At 41.7% G+C, this 26,577-nt stretch overlaps 1 protein-coding gene across 1 annotated transcript; it reads right to left on the bottom strand.

The window, feature by feature from the left end:
• Positions 1-12,013: 12,013 nt before the first annotated feature.
• LOC309694997 (uncharacterized protein) lies at positions 12,014-26,377 on the bottom strand. The gene is made up of 8 exons (XM_082515355.1): positions 26,282-26,377; positions 20,369-20,574; positions 20,133-20,258; positions 19,940-20,044; positions 19,460-19,824; positions 12,306-12,447; positions 12,161-12,214; positions 12,014-12,080 (listed from the first exon to the last, which is right to left on the bottom strand). The coding sequence occupies exons 3-5, from the start codon at positions 20,256-20,258 to the stop codon at positions 19,483-19,485; spliced, it is 573 nt and encodes a 190-aa protein (XP_082371481.1). The 5' UTR covers positions 20,369-20,574; positions 26,282-26,377; the 3' UTR covers positions 12,014-12,080; positions 12,161-12,214; positions 12,306-12,447; positions 19,460-19,482.
• Positions 26,378-26,577: the final 200 nt, after the last annotated feature.

The following is a 26,577-nucleotide window of genomic DNA, read 5'->3' as shown; positions in this document are numbered from 1 at the left end:
CTTCCGATAACCATCTTGTGATTGCCTGGACATCATGTCTCTCTGACAACATTTGCACCATTGGGACGTGAGAGTTGTCCCTTCCTGTTAACACACCTTGATACAGGAAGATATTTCCAGACAAACCATTAGGCCTGAGAAGCTTTTTTACAACTGAGCCAGTCGCATCAAAGGCAACTATGGGGTGCTTTTCAATCTTGTACATCAGCATTTGAGTTTGACTCCAGTAGTGACAGAAGAACTTGTCTAATCCAATGTCCCAAATGCTTCCATTGTGAGGGGAACTGTATTTTAATGAGTGGAGAGACAGTATTGGGTTTTTATGAGCAACTTCTAGTTGATTTTGTTCATGTTTGGCTTTGCGCAGAGTTGTCAAATTTGGTAGATGGCTTGGCTCTGGATCACCAAAGTCCATCAGCTTTTCTGTCTCTGATGCTCTCCACACATGGGGCTGCAGTCTGCCTTCACAAAGTTCTTTTTTTACTTGTGCCCTCAGACTTCTGGACACGGCTCTCCTAGAAAAGCCAGTGTGCATGGATTCATCTGTGTTTGCCATTACACACTTCAGCACCATTGGGCAGTGATTTTCAGGTTCCTTTTCACATGTAATGTACAGCTGGCCACTACACTCTTTGCAAAAGCCTCTGATTTAATAAAACAAGATACAGTTCTGGGGTACACCTTGGCTCGTTTAAAAGTAATGGTGCATGTACTTGTAACCTCTTTCCAGATTCCCTGGTTTACAACATGAGTCCATGTACCTGGTTTCAAAATTGTGTATTCCCTTTTCTTGAAAGTATTCTTTTTGTATGTGACTTTATGTGGAATCATATGTATCCACTGTTCAAATGGGAGCTCCACATTGAAAGTCTTGCAGTCTTTGTTTTGAAAAGGAGAGCTGCTTTGTTCAAAATCATTATCATTGTCACTACTGTCTGTGTCAGTCAGTCTCTCTTCATCACTGTAATCCAGAGCAGCCCATACATTGTGTCTGTTTAATTTAACAAAAGTGTAAAGAGCTTTTGGTGTCATCTTTTCACCAAGTTGTTTGCATAGATTTTGCCATATGTCATCACTTGGAGTTGAAACTTTTCCATTTTTTATGACTGCTTCTTTAGAAGCACGAAGGACTTCAAATACTGCAATTTTGTCCACCACTGATTTCTTTGGCATCTGTCAAGCAAAAATTAAAAATGTGATATATTACTGCTATAATTTGATTATAACTTTAATTCTACATCTTTAAGTGGACATAAAATTACTTACTTTTATACACTGTTTTGACATAGTGAATTGAAGTGTTGATGATTGCTGTTGGTCATGGAATCTAGCTTAAAAATGCAAATAAGATAGCTAGCACATGTTTTCTTCAACTCTTGTTTTTTTTCTCTCAGAAGAAGAATGTGTATGATAGCACCCCCTGGTGATCACAAACCAAACACAGGTCGCTATGTTTGGTTTTTTTGGCAGAGTTGTACCAGTTTATCCTTAACAAGATCTAGTTCAAAATTCATTTGATCGGTATAAAAATGAATGTAGTCAATGTTCATAGCTCATCATCAAAATACTTGTAGATAAATCCGTGCACTGTTGAGATAAATCTGTGTCTGTGTCAATCCCACACATGTTTAATAGCCCACTCATTTAATAGCCTTTTGTGACCATGGCTACAGAAGTTTGACTCTTGCAAAAAATATAAATCGGCCCTTTCAGGTAACATTGACAGTTACCTAAGATTTACAGTTCTTCAGGCTGTTTGGAGCCTTTGAGTTCAGATTTGCTGAATCACTGAAGTGCACTCCTGTCCTGTGTATGTTAATTTTATACAACTTGCTCATGACAGCCCACATACAAATGACAGCACTTTTGTTAATATTACCATTTGACTTAAAAGCTACAGTTCACATATTATTAGGTTAATGTTTTAACAACCATTAGCATTTTAGCATAAACCCTGCTGGTAGCACACTAGATGGAGTAAGGTAATGTTAAGAAACATGGTAGTCAGTGATCCACAACCAGCTTATTGGCTCAAAACACCTTATCTAATTATAAACTGATACGCACCTACTGGCATGCCCCTTTAAATTTCTTCATAAATGTTATTTAATGTTATTATTACGGCAGCACGGTGGTTAGCACTGTTGCTGCACAGCAAGAAGGTCCTGAGTTCAATTCCACCATCACGCCAGGGTCTTTCTGTGTGGAGTTTGCAGGTTCTCCCCGTGTTTGCGTGGGTTCTCTCCAAAGACATGCAGCTTGTGGTGATAGGTTAATTGGTTAATCCGAATTGCCCATAGGTGTGAATGTGAGTGCGAATGGTTGTCTGTCCCTGTGTGTTGGCCCTGTGACAGACTGGCAACCTGTCCAGGATGTACCCCGCCTCTTTATCTTTAAAATAATAGCGCCACAAACAAAATTTTTTGCAGCACAAACCAGCACAAACATAGCACAAACCTGTGACATCAACTTTTGTTTGATTTGGGTGATGTGGGGGGCTGGTTGACCTTTTGACGTTTGCATTTTCATTAATATCTTTAAAACAGAGGCAGCACAAACGACAATTTTAGCAGCACAAACCAGCACAAACGTAGCACAAACTTTTGACGCCAGTTTTTTTTTTGATTCCATTAATGTGGGGGGCTGGTTGACCTCTGATGACCGCTAGAAATTTTTCTTGAATATCTTTAAAATGAAAACGGCAAAAAATAAACTTTTGCAGCATGCACAAACGTAGCACAAACGTTTGATACCACTTTTGTTGGATTTGAAGAAGGTGGGGGGGCCAACTTCACTCACATGCCGATCATGCAATAACCCAGCCCTCTGTGGTAGATCTCACTGACAATGAACATAATCGGGCCGCTGATGATCTGTTGGTGGAAAACATAAATTAAGAACCATCAAACCACTTTGTAAATAATGATGGAGCTTCCATAAGTGGATATTTGGAACTGAATGACACATTACCATGGGATGGTCTGCCAAATGTAGGTGAAAGTGAAGATTCTGTTGCAGTTGTTATTATTAGTGGGGATAACAGGGTGGATATTAGTGTGGTTGAACTAAACCCTGAAACACTGTTTACAGAAAAAGAGTCTGATCCACCTCATCACACATTGTCTCTCTCACCGGGGCTGACAGGAGAGGCCAATATTCCTGACCAAGCACCCCCTGAACCACGATCTTGTCCCGTAATACTGACTGTTAGAAGAGGTCATTGTCTTACTGATTTGATCAGTGCCATTCATCCGGCATGACTTTCAGTGTGAAGAATGGCAGGCTATAGCTAGAATGTTTGTTGTAGGGTGGAAACAAGCTGGTTACTTCCCAGTGAAGCTTGCAATACCCTTTCTGGAGGAGATACAGCTCGACAACCAGTAGTTTAAAAGATTCCTTTCTTTTGTATGTCTCACAAGAAGAGCGATCTGTTCTCCTGAAGGCTTTGGATGACTTCAATTCAGTGGATACAGATGAATTGCTGGAAGTACTTGATGCACATGAGTGCAAGCAGGTCCCTACCAAGGACACACTGCTCCCGTTGTTGCTGGGAGTTGGAACCCTATTAGTTAGGTTGCTTAATATTTCTGCTAAGTACTCTTTAAAATACCAGAATAGGGAGGATGGTGTAGGTTTAAGTTTATTAGATTGATCAGTATTGCTGAACTATGAAATATTTTTTTTTGCATACAGGTATAACAGAATAGCTTTAGTGTAGTTGTTGTTTTAAACTTGAGTATGAACTTATACAAAATGCAGCAAGATATTTAAAAAAAACAGTTTTGTTGATTAAAAAACACTATATCGGATTCATATCGGTATCGGCAGATATCCAAATTTATGATATCGGTATCGGACATAAAAAAGTGGTATCGTGCCATCTCTAGTTGAGACCCTCCGCAAGGTTCTCCAGGCACTCCAAGAACATGGAGTAAAATTGAGGCCGGAGAAATGTGACCTCTTCAAACAAGAAGTCCGATATGTGGGTCGGCTTGTGTCTGCTGAAGGAGTCAAAATAGACCCGGCAGACCTGGAGGCTGTCAAAACCCTGACATCTAAGACACCTCAAACAGTTGGTGATGTGAGGAAGCTGGCAGGCTTTCTAAGCTACTACCGCTCGTATATCCAGGATTTTTCCCGAATAGCTAAACCAATCTATGAACTCCTTCAGACCAAGCCAGGCAAAACTCAGTGTCCGAAATCTGTGAGAAACAGCAAACACCCACAGCTGTCCTCTCGAGAGCACGTTGAGTGGACCCTGAAACACCAGAGAGCGTTAGAACAGTTGGCGACCCTCCTCACCAACCCCCCTGTTCTGACATATCCCGATTTTAGCCTGCCTTTCACATTGCATACAGATGCATCTGACCAGGGCTTAGGAGCTGTCCTGTATCAGCGTCAACATGGGAAATTGAGAGTAATTGGCTATGGATCTAGGACTCTGACACAAGCAGAACGCAACTACCACCTGCATAGTGGAAAATTAGAGTTCCTTGCGTTGAAATGGGCTGTATGTGAAAAATTCCGTGACTACCTGTACTATGCCCCACACTTCACAGTTTATACAGATAACAACCCCCTAACCTATGTAATGAGTACCGCAAAGTTAAACGCAGTGGGACATAGGTGGGTTGGAGAGCTCTCGGATTTCCGGTTCGACATCAGATACAGGCCAGGAAAGTCAAATGTAGACGCAGACACTCTTTCGCGTCTCCCCTTGGATATAGAGAAATATGAAACTGCTTGCACAGAGGGATTTCCAGATGAGGCAGTGCAGGCAGTCTGGGATGGAAGCCAGGTGGCCAGACAGAAAGATGTTGCTTGGGTAGCTGTTACAGGAAAAATGATTGTTTCTTTACCTTCTTTTAAATGTACAAAGCATTGTTTGGATGCCCTTCGTCTATGGTTAGATTAGTTTAGAATTATCCTTTTAGACTTTCTCAGCAAAGACATACTGTTTTGGGACATATTGTTTTAGATTGTTTTATCTCTCACAGCTTTCTCCCAGCTCTCTGCTGACGAGACTAGCGCCACATATGGAGTTGTTTATTTTATCTGTTTTGTATTTTCTTATCCTGTTCTCACTGTCTTTCCTATAAAAAGTGCCAAGCCTCTGTACACGGTGTGAGTTGTTCTGAACAGCTTACCCGTGTGCACGTTAAAGCATAAAAAGTGATCTTGTCTCATTGTGTCTTTATTTCTCCTGGGTCTTTTACAGAGTTTTCCCCCAACAGTAGCCATGCTCAATATCTCTTCTCTGGACCCCCATCAGCAGCCTCATATCAACTCGCTGAGCATCAGCCATGATGATCTGGTTAAAGCTCAAAGAGAGGATCCAGCCATTGGCCAAATCCTCAAGCTGAAACTAGATGGAGCAAAACTGACAGATGAAATACGCAAGATGGTAAGAGGAACTGCCCATAAACTCCTCCATGAGTGGGGTAAGTTACATCTTGAAAATGACCTCTTGTATAGATGTACCAGTGACAGAAGACAATTAGTGCTTCCTGCCAAGTACAGGACTTTAGCATTAAGACATTTACATGACACGATGGGTCATGTTGGGACAGACCGAGTGCTACATCTCGCAAGGGACAGATTCTATTGGCCCTTTATGGCTAAGGACATTGAAGCCTATGTGACCCAGAAGTGTCCCTGTATCATGTCCAAGAAACCAGTAACACACGTCAGGGCTCCCATGGGTAGTATAAGATCGGACTACCCTTTAGAACTGGTGTGTATTGACTTTTTGCATTTGGAAGCCAGCCGTGGAGGGTATGAGTATATTCTCGTGGTAATTGACCATTTCACTAGATTTGCTCAAGCATACCCCACAAGGAACAAGAGTGGGAAAACAGCTGCTGAACGGATTTTCCAGGATTTCATACCCAGATTTGGATACCCATCCAAACTACATCACGACCAGGGTCGTGAATTTGAGAATGAACTGTTCAGGACACTACAGAAATTATCTGGTGTCGGACATTCCAGAACATCACCTTACCATCCTCAAAGTAACCCTTCAGAACGTCTCAACAGGACAATACTCCAAATGTTGAGAACATTAACAGAAAAGGAAAAAGTACAGTGGAAAGACCACCTCCCACATCTTGTACATGCGTACAACTGTACTCGACATGAGTCCACCGGCTACTCACCATTCTATCTCCTCTATGGACGACACCCGCATCTACCAGTCGATCTGCTGTTTGGATTGAAGGGGGAAAATGAAACATACTCACCTACAGGATATGCCAAGAAATGGGCCGAACGAATGTCGGAAGCTTATCGGATTGCTAGTGAAAATAGCAAGAAGTCTAGTGCAAGAGGCAAAATAACATATGATAAAAAGGCAAAAGGAGTCATGCTTCAGCCAGGAGACAGAGTTCTGGTCAGAAACCTCAGTGAGCAGGGAGGACCTGGCAAGTTGAGATCATATTGGGAGAGGACTATTTATATAGTAAAAGAGCAGCTAGCAGATAGCCCAGTTTACGTAGTCCATCCTGAAGCTGGAGACCCAAAAAGAACCCGAACATTGCATCGCAATCTACTGTTACTTGTAAATGACTTACCTGTTCAAGTCACTCCCCCCCTGGCAAAGCCTGCAATTGGAAAGACAACACGCAACAGACGAAGGATGGAAAGATCGGCAGATGCACAAAGACAAACAGACATGTGGGATATCTCTGACAGCGGTTCTGAGAGTGATTGCTCGGGGTACTGGCTAAGAGCACCTGTTGAAAGGACTGTGAGAAAGAACCTGGACCATGAGCAACACCCTGCATCTCAGTCATACCAGACCAAAGAACCTATTAGAGTGACAACAAACACAAAAAATGGACATTCACCTGTGCAGACGATGGAAGACATACTGACTATGCCTGAGCATTCACCATCCGTCAGCATTGAACAATTCGAAGAGGAAACTGGGAGAGAATGCTCACACCTGCCATGTTCTCTGAGAGAGGAGATGGAAGAAATGGAAGTGGGTAGTGACAACCTATCTGAATCCAGAGGGTCTGGTGAGGAGTGTGAAACTCATTTGCAGTCTAACGTACAGGTTCAACCACCGGGACATACTTGTACGGACATTAGAAGAGCTACCCGTCACAGGAAGCCACGACAGTTTCTGACTTATGAATCACTGGGTAAACCCTCAGTGCAGTCACATGCGGCAGTTAATCTAGTTGGGGAACGCACAGCACCACAGTTACCTGCCACAACCATACCATCATACACTGTATTTCCATACCCACCATTGGCAATTGTGCCGCCCGTGTGTATGTCACAGTCACCAATGTACTGCACCCCAATACCATACTCACCATACCAGTATCACGCATCACTGAACCCATCTGCATACACACCACCCCCACTGCTTGTTTCATAACTAGTTCTTGGACTGATTAGAGTTAATAAGAATTTGAGAAGCAAAAGTTAAAAATGTCATGATTTTGTGAATGTTGGGAGCCATTTTGTTTTTGTCAGGGAGTGTGTGATACCCACTAATGTGTGATCACATTTATGTGAATTAATTTAAGTAATTTCACTTTCAATGTAAGTGATATTTCCATTTGGAAATGCCCTAAATAACTACAGTAATTGTAACAGGAAACTTGGTAACTACCCTGGGATGTTTGTAGCGGACACTTCATTTTTATACCAATAGGTGGCAGTGTGAGACCATGGTTTGGCCTGTTGTTAGCAGCCTGAAGCGCATGTTCCGCGCTGTTTTCTCATAATGGCGGAGTATTCAGGAAACGGCAAGCCACGTCTCTCTGTCTGATCATTTCTTTCCTGTTTACAGGACACATATATAGCTGTCTACAGGTGCTGCCACCCGGTACCTGTAACACTGGCGTCTGAGTCGGACTGGAGCTCTCTGCCCTTTACCAATCCAGCCACGGGCCCATCCATCTGGCCCATCAAGACTCACTCTCATTTCATCAGTCCATAAAACCTTAGAAAAATCAGTCTTGAGATATTTCTTGGCCCAGTCTTGACGTTTCAGCTTGTGTGTCTTGTTCAGTGGTGGTCGTCTTTCAGCCTTTCTTACCTTGGCCATGTCTCTGAGTATTGCACACCTTGCGCTTTTGGGCACTCCAGTGATGTTGCAGCTCTGAAATATGGCCAAACTGGTGGCAAGTGGCATCTTGGCAGCTGCACGCTTGACTTTTCTCAGTTCATGGGCAGTTATGTTGCGCCTTGGTTTTTCCACACGCTTCTTGCGACCCTGTTGACTATTTTGAATGAAACGCTTGATTGTTCGATGATCACGCTTCAGAAGCTTTGCAATTTTGAGACTGCTGCATCCCTCTGCAAGATATCTCACTATTTTTGACTTTTCTGAGCCTGTCAAGTCCTTCTTTTGACCCATTTTGCCAAAGGAAAGGACGTTGCCTAATAATTATGCACAGCTGATATAGGGTGTTGATGTCATTAGACCACACCCCTTCTCATTACAGAGATGCACATCACCTAATATGCTTAATTGGTAGTAGGCTTTCGAGCCTATACAGCTTGGAGTAAGACAACATGCATGAAGAGGATGATGTGGACAAAATACTCATTTGCCTAATAATTCTGCACTCCCTGTATTGGCTTTCTTGTTGTCAACTCTTTCCTGAGGTCCTATAGGGCTTTTAACAGGTTTCAGACAAAACACTACATAGAATGCATATTAAATGCATACAAATGCAAGAAAAATGAGCACTATTTATAGAAGGAAATTCATTTGAAACAGCATGTAACAAATTCGTTTATGAGCCCTCAACTACAACAAGATAATGAATGCAAGATTATTATTTCACCTATATATGACAATCACTATTCAAAATAAGAAATTTTACCAGTGTCACCAGACATTGAAGGTGCTGGGTTCAACACTGTTTCTGTGGTTTCTCTGGGTTTATTGCACACCTTTGGGGCTAGGTACACAAAGAAAAGAATATACACACACAGATAGGAACAAATCCAAGGGGTCAAAATGTGGTCATAAATATTTTGTACTTGTAAATCAGTTTTGTATGTGTAAAAAGAATTTGTGTGTGTGTAAAAAAGATTTGTATTTGTGTGGTAGCGTTCTGGTCATAAGACAATGCATATACTTACCTACAACAGCTTGACCCAGTGCTGACAATGAGATATTGATCTTTCCAAGTCGACCATGTCGTAGCTGCCTCTCCAGAAGTTTCTTGTTGGTGACAGTGTTATAATGATGAGTTATATTTCTCATCAAAAACACATGTGTGGATGGACTCATATTACTTAAAAAGTAATTGCTTTTCCTCATGTTTGCAAAGAACTGTTCAACAACTTGACTGTTCAGCCAGCCTTTCAGCTCTGGGACAAGTTGAATTCTGCGGCATTGTCCTCAAAGGAAGAACTCTCCTGAGTCATCTGTGATGGGGTGCCTGATGATAGTGGTACAGTTGATTTGAAGATGTCTCTCTGTGTCTGGAAGAGATGCCATTTAGCTATGTTTTTATGAGGACATGATATTCGAGGCTTTGCACAAGCACAATGCCAGGTGTTCCTCAGAGCATTATAAGTCACAAATATTCTGCCAAGACGGCAGAAACTGTGTATTTCCGGCTCAAATACAGACAAACAGATCTGTGTTGAGGATCCACCAAAATCCACCCTCACACAAAGTGGAGCATATGCCATCTGGGCAGCTTTCTGTCTCTTTATGCATGTAGCAGCTTTGGCCTCTCCAAAAAATTTAAGGTCCACCATTTCCATCACGATGTGCTCTTGAAGAAAAACCTCCTTTACAGTTTCTCGGCAGTAATCTAGTGAGCGAAGGTGCTCACATAAACTGAAGCCTAGTCCGCTCCGCTGGGCCAGCAACTGGTATTGCTGACATTCCTCCAGCTCACATCTGATATTGTGAGACATCCCCCATGTTTTCCTCTGAACGTGAACTGGCACAGAGAACCCATGGCCAGTTCTCTGCACAGCAAATAACCCTGTAGTTTCATCTACACAAACACACTGCTCCGGCTCACTGAGCTGCAGCGGCGCTGGCTCCTCAGCTGGTGGCTCGCTGAGCTGCTCCGGCTCGCTGAGCTGCGCAGCTGGCGGCGCGGGCTTCTCCCGCTCTCCGAGCTCCTGCCCGCTGAGCTCCAGCTCCGGCTCCTGCTCGCTGAGGTGCTCCTGCTCCTCTTGCTGCCTCGCGGGCTCCTCCGGCTCGCCGAGCTCCTGCTCACGCAGGGCAGGTCCAGGTGGCGACATAGCAGCCGGTGAAGAAGATGGCAGAAGGGTGACTGCAGGCGGATGAGGTGACAGTGGCGCTACAGCTACAGATGGTGAAGCAGCAAGTGATGTGGAGAAAAACCCAAGTGAAATAAATAAATAATTAATTAAATGTGTCAATAATTAATTAATTACATGTGTCGTAAATATTTATGTAATTAATTATTTCTGATTTTAATTAATTATTGCCACATTTAATTAATTATTTAATGGTGTATTTAATTAATTCATTATGGCAGTCCTGGCGTTCCATAGGATCTTTGTTCCCTACAAGTGAGGAAACACTACACAATGTGTTACTCTTCTATCACTCCCAGTTTCAACATTTTGCCCATTTTCTTCTGAACAATTTGCCTGTTGTGCTCGAGTCAGGCTATGAGTGCATTATCACCCCAGGCTGTGTTTCAAAATAGCGCTCTTTGAGCAAAGTAAGTTTCTGGGGTGGCTGTAGCTCAGGTGGCAGAGCAGGTCAGCCACTAATCAGAAGGTCGGTGGTTCGATCCCAGGCTGCCTCCTGGCTGCATGCCAAATATACTTGGGCAAGATACTAACCCCATGTTTGCCTACTGGTGGTGGTCAGAGGGCCCGGTGGCGCCTGTGGCCGGCAGCCTCGCCTCTGTCAGTGCCCCCCAGGGCAGCTGTGGCTGCAATGTAGCTTGCCATTGCCAGTGTGTGAATGACTGAATGTAGTGTAAAGTACTTTGGGGTCCTTAAGGACTAGAAAAGCGCTATACAAATGCAGGCCATTTACCATTTAAAGTCGGGCAGGTGGGAGAACAAATCTGCAAACCGCTGCAAAATTGAGGTCACTTTTTCTTTTGTTAGATTAACAAGTTCAATGCGGCTCCCTATGTGGATGAGAGCAAGTGGTTCAGAAAATGTGGTAGATTGTGGTGCTTGGTCTTTCCCCCAGTGGTAGGACATCTATGTACATTCTGATTAAGTTATGAAGTTTATGTGAACTTATTAGCCTTGTGATTTTACAACTGAAATTTGTGTAGATATAGGACCAAATGGCATCAAATGGTTTGACTGTATAGTACAACATACCCCAAAACTTCAACATTTACATACTGAAAATATGTCTTAAGCTTGGACTTTTACTTCTTCAAGAAGCATGTCTCCTTTCTTAATTTGACTGATCTCACATATGGTGGAAATATATAATGTCAAGTCTGAGAGCACTTGTGATTCCAGAAAATAAACGTGACAGTAACTCATTGGACACAGTATTAGATGATCACTTTTTATTAACAACTCTTTTATGTAATAAAAAAGTGGGATCTTCAAAAACAAATACAATGCAAAAGCCCTCAAATAAGGCATTTCTTGGGCTTACTGGGAGCAATGGAATAAATTGCACCTTATTTTCAGAGTCCTTTTTCCCCCTTCACTCTTCATCTTCTCCAGAGGCTCCTGCTGTACTTTTTCTTTTCTCTCTCTTACTTTGGCTTCACTCTTCATCTTCTCCAGAGGTTCCTGCTGCACTTTTTCTTTTCTCTTTCCTACTTTGGCTTCACTCCTCATCTTCTCCAGAGGCTCCTGCTGCACTTTTTCTTTTCTCTCTCTTACTTTGGCTTCACTCCTCATCTTCTCCAGAGGCTCCTGCTGCACTTTTTCTTTTCTCTCTCTTACTTTGGCTTCACTCTTCATCTTCTTCAGAGGCTCCTGCTGTACTTTTTCTTTTCTCTCTCTTACTTTGGCTTCACTCTTCATCTTCTTAAGAGGCTCCTGCTGTACTTTTTCTTTTCTCTCTCCTACTTTGTCTTCACTCTTCATCTTCTCCAGAGACTCTTCTTGTATCTCTTTCTCCTCCAGTTGTTCTTTATTTTAAGAAAATAATCATTTACTTACTCATTAACTTAACATTGTTCATATTGTGCAATATAATGTTAATATTTACCTGAGGTTATTATTGCTGCAGATGACATTCCACTTTGGTCTTTCTTGTTGTTATCTAAGACCAAATGAGAAATAAATAAATACCACTTCACCTTAAAGTTCTTTGAACTTGTGTATTTTTACTACAGCTGCTGGTTTCCAGTTACCAGATCTGGGTATGGTGTCTTCAAAGAGAGTTGATTGATGAAAAGTGAGCCTCTTCAAGCATCTGGTTTGGTGAATCACCCTTTTTTCTGAACTCTTATTCACAGTCATTGCTTTGTCTTGGCTTACATAGGCCTGCTGCATCTGAAAAATGATGATTGACAAAGAAAAACAAGGTTACTTTAGCTCATCTAGATGTAATGTTCAGATTTGTTATGTAACAACTGGAATTTGGTGCTGTAATCGTAATGAGCTCATCGCCGTTTCTCTGTCCTGTACATATAACACACAGAAATGCAAGAAGACTATGGTGTGAAGACGTGTCTCCCGGGGCTCCGCAAAGCAATGACAAAAATATTGGTTTAAGACGCATCCGCATTTACTATATCAGCCCTGTAGGCTCTAAATAACCGTTCTTGCCGCCGAGCATCCGCTCGTTTATTTATTTTTTTTATTTTTTCACTCTCTGAGGTCGGGAAACCTACTTTTGACAACTTCTGGGAAAGGCCGTAGGAGCTTCTTTCCTGGTTGGCTGTGGTGACCGTAGCAGTTGCGTCCGGGCAATCAAGTTCTCCCACTAAAAGCCTCACCATTTGCTCTTCATTTTTCTTTTTGTACAATGGCAGATAAGAGGGAGCACCGTCGAAAACGGGGTCAAGCCGGCGCGGGTGGTTCTCAGAGCCCGGAGCTGGGCCGCGAATCCCAACGTGACGCGGCTATCACAGAGAGCAGCTACGAGCAGGGTGCGGGCGCACCGCTCGGTGAAGCCACATTTACCAGAGCATTGGAGGCTCTGAAACGGGACATCTGCGACAAGCTTGAATGCAAGATTGACACGGTTACCCATACACTGCGGTCAGAAATATCATCTGTGAAGGCTGAGTTTAAAGCTGCTATAACCACCCTACAGGCCACCGTTAATGCTCAAGGGACTACCATTAAAGATTTGGAGCTTTCAGCTACAACCTGCAGTGACGACCTGACTTCTCTTCAATCTGCTGTAAAGGTCCTAACGGAGGAGGTCAGACAACTCCAAGCTAAATGTGAGGATCTAGAAGGAAGATCAAGGCGTAACAATATTCGCCTTGTTGGCATCCCCGAGGGTTTGGAGTCTTCCAACCCTAGGGAGTTTATTTCCCATCTCCTGCAAGATCTTCTGAAACTGAATGAAGCACCCTTGTTAGATCGGGTTCACAGGTCCCTTGGGTCAAAGCCCAGAGAGGGAACGCCTCCTCGCCCACTTCTCATTAGAGTCCATTACTTCCATGTCAAGGAACAGCTGCTACGTCTTGCAGGGGCAAATTCTCCTCTACTTTACCAGGGCAGAAGGATTTCCATTTTTCCAGACTTTACACCTGCAGTGGCTAAAAAGCGTTCACAGTTTACTGGTGTCAAGCGCCTTCTGCATTCCTGTCCTGGGATCAAGTTCTGCCTGTTCTACCCTGCGGAACTGAGGGTGACACTTCCAGATGGAGTTATACGTAAGTTTACTGATCCTGCGTCTGCCACGGACTTTGCCAATAAGATCCTGGGGGGCCCAGCCTCTCAGGGTACATAAGTGTCTTAGTCCATGGGCTGATATGTCCATCTTGCTTAATTTCTTTGAAATAATTTTTTTTTTTTTTTTTTTTTTTTTTAGGATGTGTCTCGTTCTAATATACTCTCATATAATCCTTGATTTGTCTTTGCCTTGTAATGCACGGAGCTTAAACTCAACTGGGACTTCGAATGGTTGGGAGGAAGTGCTCAGGGGTGTGTTTAGCGAGGGGTGCGCGCATCTTGTTAGGGAAGATGCTTCAGCATTTAGGGGGAAGTTTGGGTGTTTTTTGTTTTTATGTTGTACTGTTCTGTACACTGATTTTGTTTTTTGCGTGTTTTTCATTGGTCAGCTGTGGCTTTTCTCAACCTATGTTTTAATATGGCACCGCAATTAAATATTAATAATCAACAAGCAGGTTACTCATTTAAGTTCTGTAGCTGGAATTGTAAAGGCCTGAACCAACCTATTAAAAGGAGCAAGGTCCTTCATCATTTGCAATTTTTGGGCGCCCAGGTTGTGTTCTTACAAGAAACACACCTAAAAATTTCAGATCATTTTAGACTTCGCAAGGGGTGGGTGGGTCAACTCTATCACTCTACATTTAATTCCAAAGTTCGTGGTGCTGCTATTTTAATACACAAATCAGTGCCATTTGTTTCTTCTAAGGTTATAGTGGACCAGAATGGTAGATTCATTATTGTGAGTGGTAGTATTTGGAACACTAAATTTATTTTTGCCAATGTTTATGCTCCCAATTGGGACGATCCAAATTTTCTTAGTATTCTTTTCACTAAAATTTCTGATTTCTCTTCCCACTATTTGGTTCTTGGTGGCGATTTTAATTGCTGGCTCGGGCCGCTGGATCGATCCTCAAATAAGCCTGGTAGGCAATCCAACTCTTCCAAAATTATTAATACGTTCCTTAAAGAATTCTCTGTTATTGATGCCTGGCGTTTCCTCAACCCTACACGTAGAGAATACACCTTTTTCTCCCCTGTTCATCATACATACACTCGTATTGATTACTTCCTACTGGACAGTCGACTTACTTCACAGATTCGCTCTTGCTCTCATAGTGCTATTGTCATTTCAGATCATGCTCCGTTGACTCTAGATTTGGCAGTGGGCCAATGTTCTCCGCCAGCTCCATGGCGTTTGAATACACGCTCGCTGTCAGACGATAAGTTCACCACATTTCTGAATTCCAAGATAGACTTATTTATAGAGACAAATACTACACCCGGAATATCACCCTCTATTTTGTGGGAAACATTTAAGGCTTTTATCAGGGGACATATTATATCTTATGCTGGTTTTGAGGCAAACCAAAGGAAAGCAAAATTGTCCGAGCTCATAATACGCATATCGCAATTAGACGAGTTGTATGCCGTTTGCCCGGCACCAGAGGTCTATAATGATAGGCTGTCTTTGCAGACTGAGTTTGATCACCTGTCCTCTGCTCGGGCTGAAGAGATGTTGCTGAAATGTCAGTACTCCCAGTATGAATATGGGGATAAGGCCAGTAAACTGCTCTCTCATCAGCTCCGTAGTGCAGCAGCTGCACACTCCATTCCTCGGATTCAGACATTAAGTGGTGTCTCTATGGATCCTAGAATAATTAATGACCAATTTCGAGACTTTTATTCATCTCTCTATGCGTCTGAGTGTGCATTTAGTACGGAGGCTTTGGACTCATTTTTCAATCATCTTAAGCTCCCATCAATCGATCAGACACACAGCCTCCAGCTGGAGGGACCAGTAACTGTAGAAGAGATCATGCAAGCTATCAGCAAACTGCAGTGTTCTAAGTGTCCCGGACAGGACGGGTTTCCGGTTGAGTTCTATCGTAAATTCATGCCTAAACTGGCTCCGCTCATGATAAATATGTATAAGCACTCACTGGAAGTTGGATCCCTCCCACCCTCTCTACTGCAGGCATCTATATCCCTGATCCTAAAAAAGGATAAGGATCCACTACAATGTGGCTCATACCGTCCCATTTCTTTGTTAAATGTGGATTATAAAATCCTTGCTAAACTTCTAGCGAGGCGTGTAGAAGCAGTCTTACCATCTCTAATCAATCTGGACCAAACAGGCTTTATTAAAGGGAGATACGCCTTCTCTAACCTTAGACGTTTGTTTAATGTCCTTTACAATCCCTCAGACTCCAACAGCCCTGAGTTTGGGATCAGTTTAGATGCTGAGAAGGCTTTTGACAGGGTAGAGTGGGGATACCTCTTTTATGTTTTAGATAAATTCGGCTTTGGTAAAATATTCATCTCCTGGTTGAAACTTCTTTATACTTCCCCGCTTGCCGCTGTCAAAACAAATGGCACATGCTCTGACTTCTTTCCCCTGTTTAGGGGGACTAGGCAGGGCTGTCCTATGTCGCCATTGCTATTTGCAATCGTAATTGAGCCCCTAGCCATATCGCTAAGATCAAACCCAGGTATCACCGGGGTTTTTAGAAATGGTATAGAACAAAGAGTCTCCTTATATGCAGATGACTTGCTTCTTTATATCTCAGAGCCAGCATCCTCATTCCCTTTGGTACTTTCAATACTTGAACAGTTTAGCCTTATTTCTGGCTATAAACTGAATCTTGCTAATAGCGAACTGTTTCCCCTGAATGCTGCTGCACAGAAATATCAGTGCACAGCACTGCCTTTTCGAGTTGTATCAGACAACTTCACATATTTAGGGGTTAAAATTACAAGTCATTTTCATGCTCTTTTCAAGCTTAATTTCGACCCACTTGTGGAGAAAGTTAGGCAGGATTTGGACAGATGGTCTCTACTCCATCTGTCTGTAGCAGGGCGCATAAATACAATTAAAATGAATATCCTCCCCAGATTTTCTTTTCTTTTTCAGTGTGTCCCTGTATTTATTCCAATTTCCTTTTTTGTTAAATTAGACAAGATTCTATCTGGGTTCATCTGGAACAAAAAAAACCCCAGAATACGCAAGACATATCTTCAAAGACCGAAAAAGATGGGGGGGATGGCTTTACCAAACTTTATGTTCTATTATTGGGCATGTAATATTCGTATTCTCAGGTATTGGCTACAGGGGGAGGACACGAATAATGCCCCGGCCTGGCTCAGTTTGGAGACTTCTTCCTGTGTCTCAGCCTCTTTACCAGCCCTGATTTATGCCCAAAAGCAGCCTCCGAGTGCAGGTTCTTATAATAACTCTATTGTCAAAGTTACCTTGAAAATATGGTATCAATTTCGTCGTTACTTTAAGTTGACCTTTTTTCCCCTTCAATCACCCATTGTGAAAAATCCCTCTTTTCAGCCTTCGTTAGCTGATGGTGCTTTTTATTTGTGGGCCTCTTTGGGTATTAGGTCTTTTTCTGATCTGTACATTCAGAATACATTTGCCTCCTTTGAACAGCTCTCATTGAAATTTGGCCTTCCAAAAAGTCACTTTTTTCGCTATTTACAAATCCGGAGTTTTGTTAAGGAGAAATCCTCTCAGTTTCCATCTAGACCTTCTTATCATGACTTTGATAACCTTCTATCGCCTCCCCCTTCATTACAGGGCCTGATCTCCTGTTTGTATGGGAGAATATGCTCCTTTGGCAATTCTTCAATCTCGGCTATTAAATTGGCATGGGAGCAGGATCTGGGGTGTGTGATTCAGGATGACTCTTGGGATAAAATTCTTTACCGGGTCCATGGCTCCTCATTCTGTGCCAAACACGGGCTGATTCAATGTAAGATTCTGCACCGTATACATTGGACTAAGGCCAGACTAGCTCAAATATACCCCAATCTTAGCCCTGATTGCGACCGTTGTCATCAAACACCTGCCTCTTTAATGCATATGTTTTGGTCATGTTCATCCCTCAAACAATACTGGATTAATATTTTCTTGATTTTATCTAAGATCACCCAGCTAACCCTCCAACCTGTGCCCTTAACTGCTTTGTTTGGGGTTCTTCCTGATTCAGTTGCCTTGCCGACGCCTCAAGCGGATCTGGTAGCATTTTTCACCTTATTGGCAAGACGCAGAATATTGTTATGTTGGAAGTCCCCTTCCGTCCCATCCTGGGAAATCTGGATCAGAGACGTTTTGCACTTTAGCAAACTCGAAAAGATTAAATTCACCCTACGCGGGTCTACGGCCAAATTTTTTAAGACCTGGCAACCCTTTTTTGACCATGTTCAGACTTTGCGGTCTCGCAATGCTCCCAATTAGCCAGCTCAGACTCTATCATATTTTATTTTTTTCTTATCTTATGTTTAAGTAAGAGGCCTAAGTTTAAGTATATGGATTCTATTGTGCCTGCGCCCTAGTATTTATTTAACTACTTTATACATATTTTGTTTTCTCTAACAGAATTGACTTATCCCTATCACTAAGCTGACCACTTATCATCTGTGGTTTTTTTTTTTTTTTTTTTTTTTTTTTTTGTGTGTTTTGGTTTTTATGTGTCTGTGTGGGGGTGTGGGTTCTGGATACTCTCCACATCTCCTTTGTACACTCAGGAACTGTTGTCTTGTACCCTTGGGTTTGTTACTAGTATTATTAGATTGGACTTTTTCCTTTTTCTGTTTGTACACCCACTGGTACTGCTATAATCATGAGGTGGGAATGTATGTTTTATATTGCTTTATGTTCTTTAAAAAGAAAACGGCATATTGTTCAATTTATCTTTTGTAAAAGTCGATGCAAAAACTTTAATAAAAAAAAAAAAAAAGAAATGCAAGAACAAGAAAAAAATTATAAACCAGTTTCATGTTGGTATTGATTGTTTTAGAAACAAATCAAACTGCAAGGAATGAACTTTAGCCCCCTATTTGTGAGTAAAAGCATTTTGTAATAGTGCACCACTATAAGTGCCTGTGCTGATTTGTTAGCAAATAGTTTTTGGACCGTCCAAGTCCTCAGAACTCACTGCTGGTATTATACATACACGAGCACGATCATTAGATTTACTGCAGCTTTCTACTCCTCCTCATGACCTCACTAAAATGGACTGCAGCTAACTCACCTCTTCCTCAAACACATCTTTTCTGAATTGTCTTTGAATTTATCTGGTGGAGGTTTCCCATCATGTTCCATCCTCTTCGAATAAGCTGAGTTCTTCTTCTTCTTCTGGCTCCTCCCTTTAGGGGTCACTACAGTGGATCATCTGCCTCCATCTTATTCTATCCATAGCCGCCTCCTCGTTCATACCAACCCTATCTATATCCTCCATCACTATATCCTTGAACTCCCTCTAAGGGCTTGCTCTTTCCCTCCTGCCTGGCAACTCCATATGGAACAATATATTCACTATGCCTCTTCTACATATGTCCAAATCATGTCAGCTTTGCCTCTCTAACTTTGTCTCCAAACCGCTCAACATGAGCTGTCTCTCTGATGCACTCATTTCTAATCTTCTCCATTCTGGTCACTCCCAAACAAAATCTTAGCATCTTGAGCCCTGCCATCCCCTGCCTGGCCTTTTGCACTGCTTGTTGCTTTGGATGCTTGACTCCAGGTATTTAAACTCATGTACCTTCAATACCTTTACTCCTTGCATATTTCATATGAGCTGACCATCTGACGCAGAAGAATACAAAGACATATTTTGTTGAATGCACTGAAACAGAGGACAAATTTTACCTTTTCCATGGCCACTTTGTGAATCATTTGTCCCAAATGTTCTGCTTCATCCTTTGAATCATCTTTAGATTCATCTTGTGTGGGTCTGCTATCATGTGTCCCATCCTCTTCAGATGCTGCCACCATCTGTTTTCAGAGAAGACAACAATATGTTTGGTCATTTTTGATGGATTGATTGTGGAAGCACTGAAACTGAGGATGAATTTCACATCTCTTTGTGGCACAGGACACCCAGTTTTGTTTTTCATGGCTACCTTAGGAATCCTTTTACGTTCTTGTTCTTCCTCCTCTTCTGAATAGCCTTCAGATTCATCCTGTGTGGGTTTCCAGTCATCTGTCCCATCATCTTCAGATGAGCTCACAGACTGTTATTAGAACAGAAAAATATATATTTTACTCATTTTTCATGGATGTGTGGAAACAAAACACTTACATCTTTAACTGCAGGAGAAGAAACTCTGCTGGATTTTTCCTGCCCACCTTAGGAACCCATTCCCTCGCTTCATCCTCCTCCTCCTCTTCTGGATTGTCTTCTTGTGTGAGTTTCCCCACATCTGTCCTATCATTTTTGTAAAAGACCACCATCTGATTTTAGAAAAGTAAAAGTAAAAAGGTAAAAGATTAGTAATCAGTGAAAACACTAAAAACAAGCACAAGAACATACATTACATACTTTTCTCTTGCGCAACTGGTATGTCACTTTTTGTAGATGCTCCACCCCCTTTTTCAAATCCTGTTTAGTTTCTCTTATTGTGGCTCCGGCACTACAGGCAACCTCACCCTGACCTGGGCTCACCATCTGTTTATGGTACAAATTAAATATGTTTTGTTCATGATGGAGTAAATGATTATATATGAAAGAAGTGCAACCAATCAAAACTCTTACCAAGGGAATCAGGGCACACATACCTTGTTACTGCTACACTGGAAGAGCGTTCTGTCTAAAAGCTCCTCTGTTCCTGATGACTGCTGCTCTTCCTTGTCAGATCCTTCACTGTCCTCGTCCTGCACAGATCCTCTGTCCTCTCTCCTTTTCCTTTTATTTGCTGCATATGTTGCAATTGCATTGGTGGTCAGTGCTCGGCTCTGGAGTGTGTCCTCTGCAGGGTCCTCAGCTGTGCAAAGCAATATTACTAAATATGAATAAATGTAAGTGTATAGATAAATATATGACTTCACTTTAGCTTATTTAAATAACCTTGATAAAATCTTTTGGCTGTGATGGCATCATGGCACATAAATGTTGCCACTCTGTCGTAAGATTTACGTCCCAACTGTCGCTTGGCCTGAAAGAATAATGTTTTAAAAAGAAACCACATGAATAAAACCCATGACACTTTAACCTACTTCATTGTGTGTCAAAAAATAAAAATGAAAAGTTTTCTCACATACAGCGGGGAAAATAAGTATTTGACACATCAGCATTTTTATCAGTAAGGGGATTTCCAAGTGGACTATTGACACAACATTTCCACCAGATGTTGCCATCAAGCCAAATATTGAAGTCATACAATCAAATCAGAACATATAAGTATACAAGTTAAACCATAATAAATAAAGTGAAATGACACAGGGAATAAGTATTGAACACACTTTATTCAATACTTTGTAGAAAAGCCTTTGTTGGTGATTACAGCTTCTAGACGCCTCTTGTATGGATAGACCAGTCGTCTGCATTGCTCAGGAGTGATTCTGGCCCATTCTTCCACACAAACGGTCTTTAAATCTTGAAGGTTCCTTGGGCCTCTTTTATGAACTTTAATCTTCAGTTCTCTCCATAGATTTTCTATGGGATTTAGGTCAGGTGATTGACTGGGCCATTCAAGCAACTTGATTTTCTTTCTTTGAAACCACTTCATTGTTTCCTTGGCCTTGTGTTTGGGATCATTGTCTTGCTGAAATGTCCACCCTCTTTTCATTTTTAGCTTCCTGGTAGATGGCAGCAGATTTTTATCCAGAATGTCCCGGTACATCTCTCCATTCATCCTGCCTTCAATAATATGAAGTCTGCCAGTACCCCTTGCTGAAAAGCAGCCCCAAACCATGATGCTTCCACCCCCAAACTTGACTGTTGGTATGGTGTTCTTGGGGTGGTGAGCAGTGCCATTTCTTCTCCAAACATGGTGTGTAGAATGACTGCCAAAAAGTTCAATTTTGCTTTCATCTGACCATACTATAGTCGTCCAATAATCCACAGGCTTCTCCAAATGCTGTTGCGCAAATTTTAACCGAGCCTTGACATGCTTTTTGTTCAGCAATGGAGTCTTGCGTGGTGAGCGTGCATGGATGCCATGGCGGTTCAGTGCATTGCTTATAGTTTTCTTTGAAACAACAGTACCTGCTGATGCAAGGTCTTCCTGAAGTTCTGTCCGAGTGGTTCTTGGCTCTTGGAGAACCCTCCTGATTATTCTTTGGACTCCTCGGACAGGGATCTTGCGTGGAGCACCTGATCGTGGCAGGTTTATGGTGAACTGATGCACTTTCCATTTCCGGATAATGGCCCCCACAGTGCTCACAGGAACATTCAGCATTCTGGAAATGCACCTATAACCATTCCCATCAAAATGCTTTTCAACGATAAGATTACGAAGATCTTGAGAGAGTTCTTTGCTTTTACCCATCATGAAGTCTTTCCTGTGTGCCTTCTGGGTAATGAGGAGCCTTTATAGGCCATCAATTAGGACTAAAGCAGCTGATATCAATTAGTACTGATAGGGGACAGGATTTCTCTATCAATACTGACAGATTTCAGGTGATCTCCTGGCTTTCTATGTCATTTTGCCCCTTGTTATCTCCATGTATTCAATACTTATTCCCTGTGTCATTTCACTTTATTTATTGTGGTTTAACTTGTATACTTATATGTTCTGATTTGTTTGTATGACGTCAATATTTGGCTTGATGGCAACATCTGGTGGAAATGTTGTGTCAATAGTCCACTTGGAAATCCCCTTACTGATAAAAATGCTGATGTGTCAAATACTTATTTTCCCCGCTGTAAGTGCTACAGGAGGAACGTAGCATGTTGAAGGTGGGGGCAATCCCCAGATTCATCATCTCCCAGGCTGCCTTGAAAAATACCGGTAGTCTATGAAGAACACCTCCACTAGAACTGTGGAAAAAAGTCGGTGCCTCCGAACCGCCTTCAACATACTCTCTGATATGATTGTAACGCTGCAACCAGGTATACTCATTCTTGTACAGGGGGACAGCTGCTTGCCCATGATATCTTTGAGTTTTGTGCTGTTTAACCTAATACATGAAAAGACATGTTTATTCAGCTGAATAAAAAAATGTCTATGTATACTTAGATTTATATCGTTTTAGTACATACACGGATGATGCGGGCACCCTGCTTAGCTTTTTCTGCCATTTCAACCTCCTCAGTAGTCATGTTGATGATCACTCCCTTTCGGTGACCAGTTATGGCAATAATATATCCGCCCAACAGTCCAAAAAACAATTTCAATATTGTTCTGCTCTGGGGTTGCTTCTCGAGGTCATCTGTAAAAACACAAAGAGAACACTACATGTATTAATATGCTATGCTAACACATACACTGCATTTACATGTCCAGTCCCTTGTGCAGATTATAGAGGGATTTTACAAGCACCATGTCTCAAGGACCATGCAAGCACCACAAAGTATCAAACAAATTTTCCAGACCAACCATACAAAAAACCCAGTTTCCAATTACAAAACCCTGTAATGTGTCTTAAGATAGAAGATAGAAAGAGATAAAAGTCTCACGCCCCGTGCCGCCTCTACATATAGATAACAAATGCAAATGTGTTTGAGTAGTAGAAATGGCTGTTATAATGGCTGAGTGTGTGTGTGTGTGTGTGTGTGTGTGTGTGTGTGTGTGTGTGTGTGTGTGTGTGTGCGCGCGCGCGCGTCTGTGCGTCCAAAATATAACTCTAAATATTGAATGTAAATCTGTTCCAGATACCATAACTTGTAACTTGTTTTACTGAGGGTTAGTTATGCTCAGTTTCTGGCATGTTGAAAATAAATGAAACAAAGGAAAGAAAATGTGTAAGTTAACCAGTGTAATGAATCTGAGAATACAGGGAGTGCAGAATTATTAGGCAAGTTGTATTTTTGAGGAATAATTTTATTATTGAACAACAAACATGTTCTCAATGAACCCAAAAAATTCATTAATATCAAAGCTGAATGTTTTTGGAAGTAGTTTTTAGTTTGTTTTTAGTTTTAGCTATTTTAGGGGGATATCTGTGTGTGCAGGTGACTATTACTGTGCATAATTATTAGGCAACTTAACAAAAAACAAATATATACCCATTTCAATTATTTATTTTTACCAGTGACACCAATATAACATCTCCACATTCACAAATATACATTTCTGACATTCAAAAACAAAACAAAAACAAATCAGCGACCAACATAGCCACCTTTCTTTGCAAGGACACTCAAAAACCTGCCATCCATGGATTCTGTCAGTGTTTTGATCTGTTCACCATCAACATTGCGTGCAGCAGCAACCACAGCCTCCCAGACACTGTTCAGAGAGGTGTACTGTTTTCCCTCCTTGTAAATCTCACATTTGATGATGGACCACAGGTTCTCAATGGGGTTCAGATCAGGTGAACAAGGTGGCCATGTCATTAGTTTTTCTTCTTTTATACCCTTTCTTGCCAGCCACGCTGTGGAGTACTTGGACGCGTGTGATGGAGCATTGTCCTGCATGAAAATCATGTTTTTCTTGAAGGATGCAGACTTCTTCCTGTACCACTGCTTGAAGAAGGTGTCTTCCAGAAACTGGCAGTAGGACTGGGAGTTGAGCTTGACTCCATCCTCAACCCGAAAAGGCCCCTCAAGCTCATCTTTGATGATACCAGCCCAAACCAGTACTCCACCTCCACCTTGCTGGCGTCTGAGTCGGACTGGAGCTCTCTGCCCTTTACCAATCTAGCCACGGGCCCATCCATCTGGCCCATCAAGACTCACTTTCATTTCATCAGTCCATAAAACCTTAGAAAAACCAGTCTTGAGATATTTCTTGGCCCAGCCTTGACGTTTCAGCTTGTGTGTCTTGTTCAGTGGTGGTCGTCTTTCAGCCTTTCTTACCTTGGCCATGTCTCTGAGTACTGCACACCTTGCGCTTTTGGGCACTCCAGTGATGTTGCAGCTCTGAAATATGGCCAAACTGGTGGCAAGTGGCATCTTGGCAGCTGCACGCTTGACTTTTCTCAGTTCATGGGCAGTTATTTTGTGCCTTGGTTTTTCCACACGCTTCTTGCAACCCTGTTGACTATTTTGAATGAAACGCTTGATTGTTCGATGATCACGCTTCAGAAGCTTTGCAATTTTGAGACTGCTGCATCCCTCTGCAAGATATCTCACTATTCTTGACTTTTCTGAGCCTGTCAAGTCCTTCTTTTGATCCATTTTGCCAAAGGAAAGGACGTTGCCTAATAATTATGTACACCTGATATAGGGTGTTGATGTCATTAGACCACACCCCTTCTCATTACAGAGATGCACATCACCTAATATGCTTAATTGGTAGTAGGCTTTCGAGCCTATACAGCTTGGAGTAAGACAACATGCATGAAGAGGATGATGTAGACAAAATACTCATTTGCCTAATGATTCTGCACTCCCTGTAGAATAACAGTGATTCTAATAACAGGCCTCACAGAGTGTCTGACCTTGGTGTGTGTGTTTCTGTGTGTTGTGTATAATGTGACACAGTGGAGCTAATAATCTCAAAGAATATCTGACAAACAAAATGTATGTTTTCATTAAATCATAAAATAACTAGAGAAATAAATGGTAATTAACTGAGTTTTAAAGCATTCGAATTGGAAAGGGATTAAGTTACAATGGATGTTCTTGTGAAAATGTCCTAAAGACAAATCTAACTGAAGTAGAATCACATAAACTGAATGAAACATGAAGTGATTGAATATGAATTCTCTATGTTAAGAATAACAATGAAAATGTAATGAAGCATTCACAATTTTAAAAGCTACACATTGATAGATAAGGTGTGGGAAGATATGACGTCCAGTAGGAGAAGGGGGGGGGGGGGGGGTGAACAGGTGAGGTGAAGAAGAGATTTTGTGTTTTTCTTTTTTGTCTTCTGCAAGATGAGCAGCCCAAAAGATTGGATCGAAGAGGTTCACAGTTGAAAACCTGTCCAACCTGTGAATTCATTCCTTTTTGTCTGCTCATTGTTGCTGTGTTAGGCGGTTAATTTAGAAGGATTTTGATTTACATCCTTCCTCCAACCTCTCCTCACCAAAGAAAAGAACACACTTAGCATTAGCTTAGAGCATCTTAGTTAGATAAGTAGAGTTTAAGTAATCTGATTATTGTTTTGTGATTATTTTATTTTCCTTATTCTTATTTAATTAAATTTCCTGCAATTAAAGTTTAAATTGTGGACACCTTTTATGAAACAATAAAAGTAAAAGTCTTATTCTTTGTAAGTGCAAATACCTCTTACACTTTATTCTAGCCATAATAATGAAAATTATCTTTACAATCATCCCAGAAATAACAAGATCAAAATGTACAGGGCTCCATCTTAAGGCAGAGCTGCACATATTTCACTGCAATGGTGATGTGTTTTAGCTCTGGCTTCATGTGCATTACATTGACCAAGCTGCACATTATTCTTAAATTTAAACTGGACATTAGACAGAAAAGACATAAGCTCAGTTTCAGTGTGTGGGTCACTGTGATGTAAAGATCTGTAGGGGCTTTGTCTTAACCCAGATCTGAAGTCTGTATAATCCCTCTTAAGTAAAATGAACATTCAGTGTCATTGTGATCATTGCAGTGATCCATACCCAGTGCGGCAGCAATCTTCTGGGGAGCCTCATCAATGAACAAAGCATGTTTTTCTGCTTTGACAAGTCTTTCTAAAAAAAAATGTAAGCACAATACCTTAGACACTTTATTATTAACATCATGTCATTAAAGTAGGTAGAGGTATAGATGTGTATTATATACGTACTAGACTTAGATCTCCGCACATTCAGCTGGTGCACGACTACTTCACGGCCTACTTCCGATAACCATCTTGTGATTGCCTGGACATCATGTCTCTCTGACAACATTTGCACCATTGGGACGTGAGAGTTGT

This window comes from Aulonocara stuartgranti, assembly GCF_965226115.1.
Source record: "Aulonocara stuartgranti genome assembly, chromosome: 19".
Lineage (NCBI taxonomy): Eukaryota > Metazoa > Chordata > Actinopteri > Cichliformes > Cichlidae > Aulonocara > Aulonocara stuartgranti.
The sequence above is the reverse complement of the archived record's forward strand: the minus strand, read 5'-3'. Positions and strand labels throughout refer to the sequence as shown.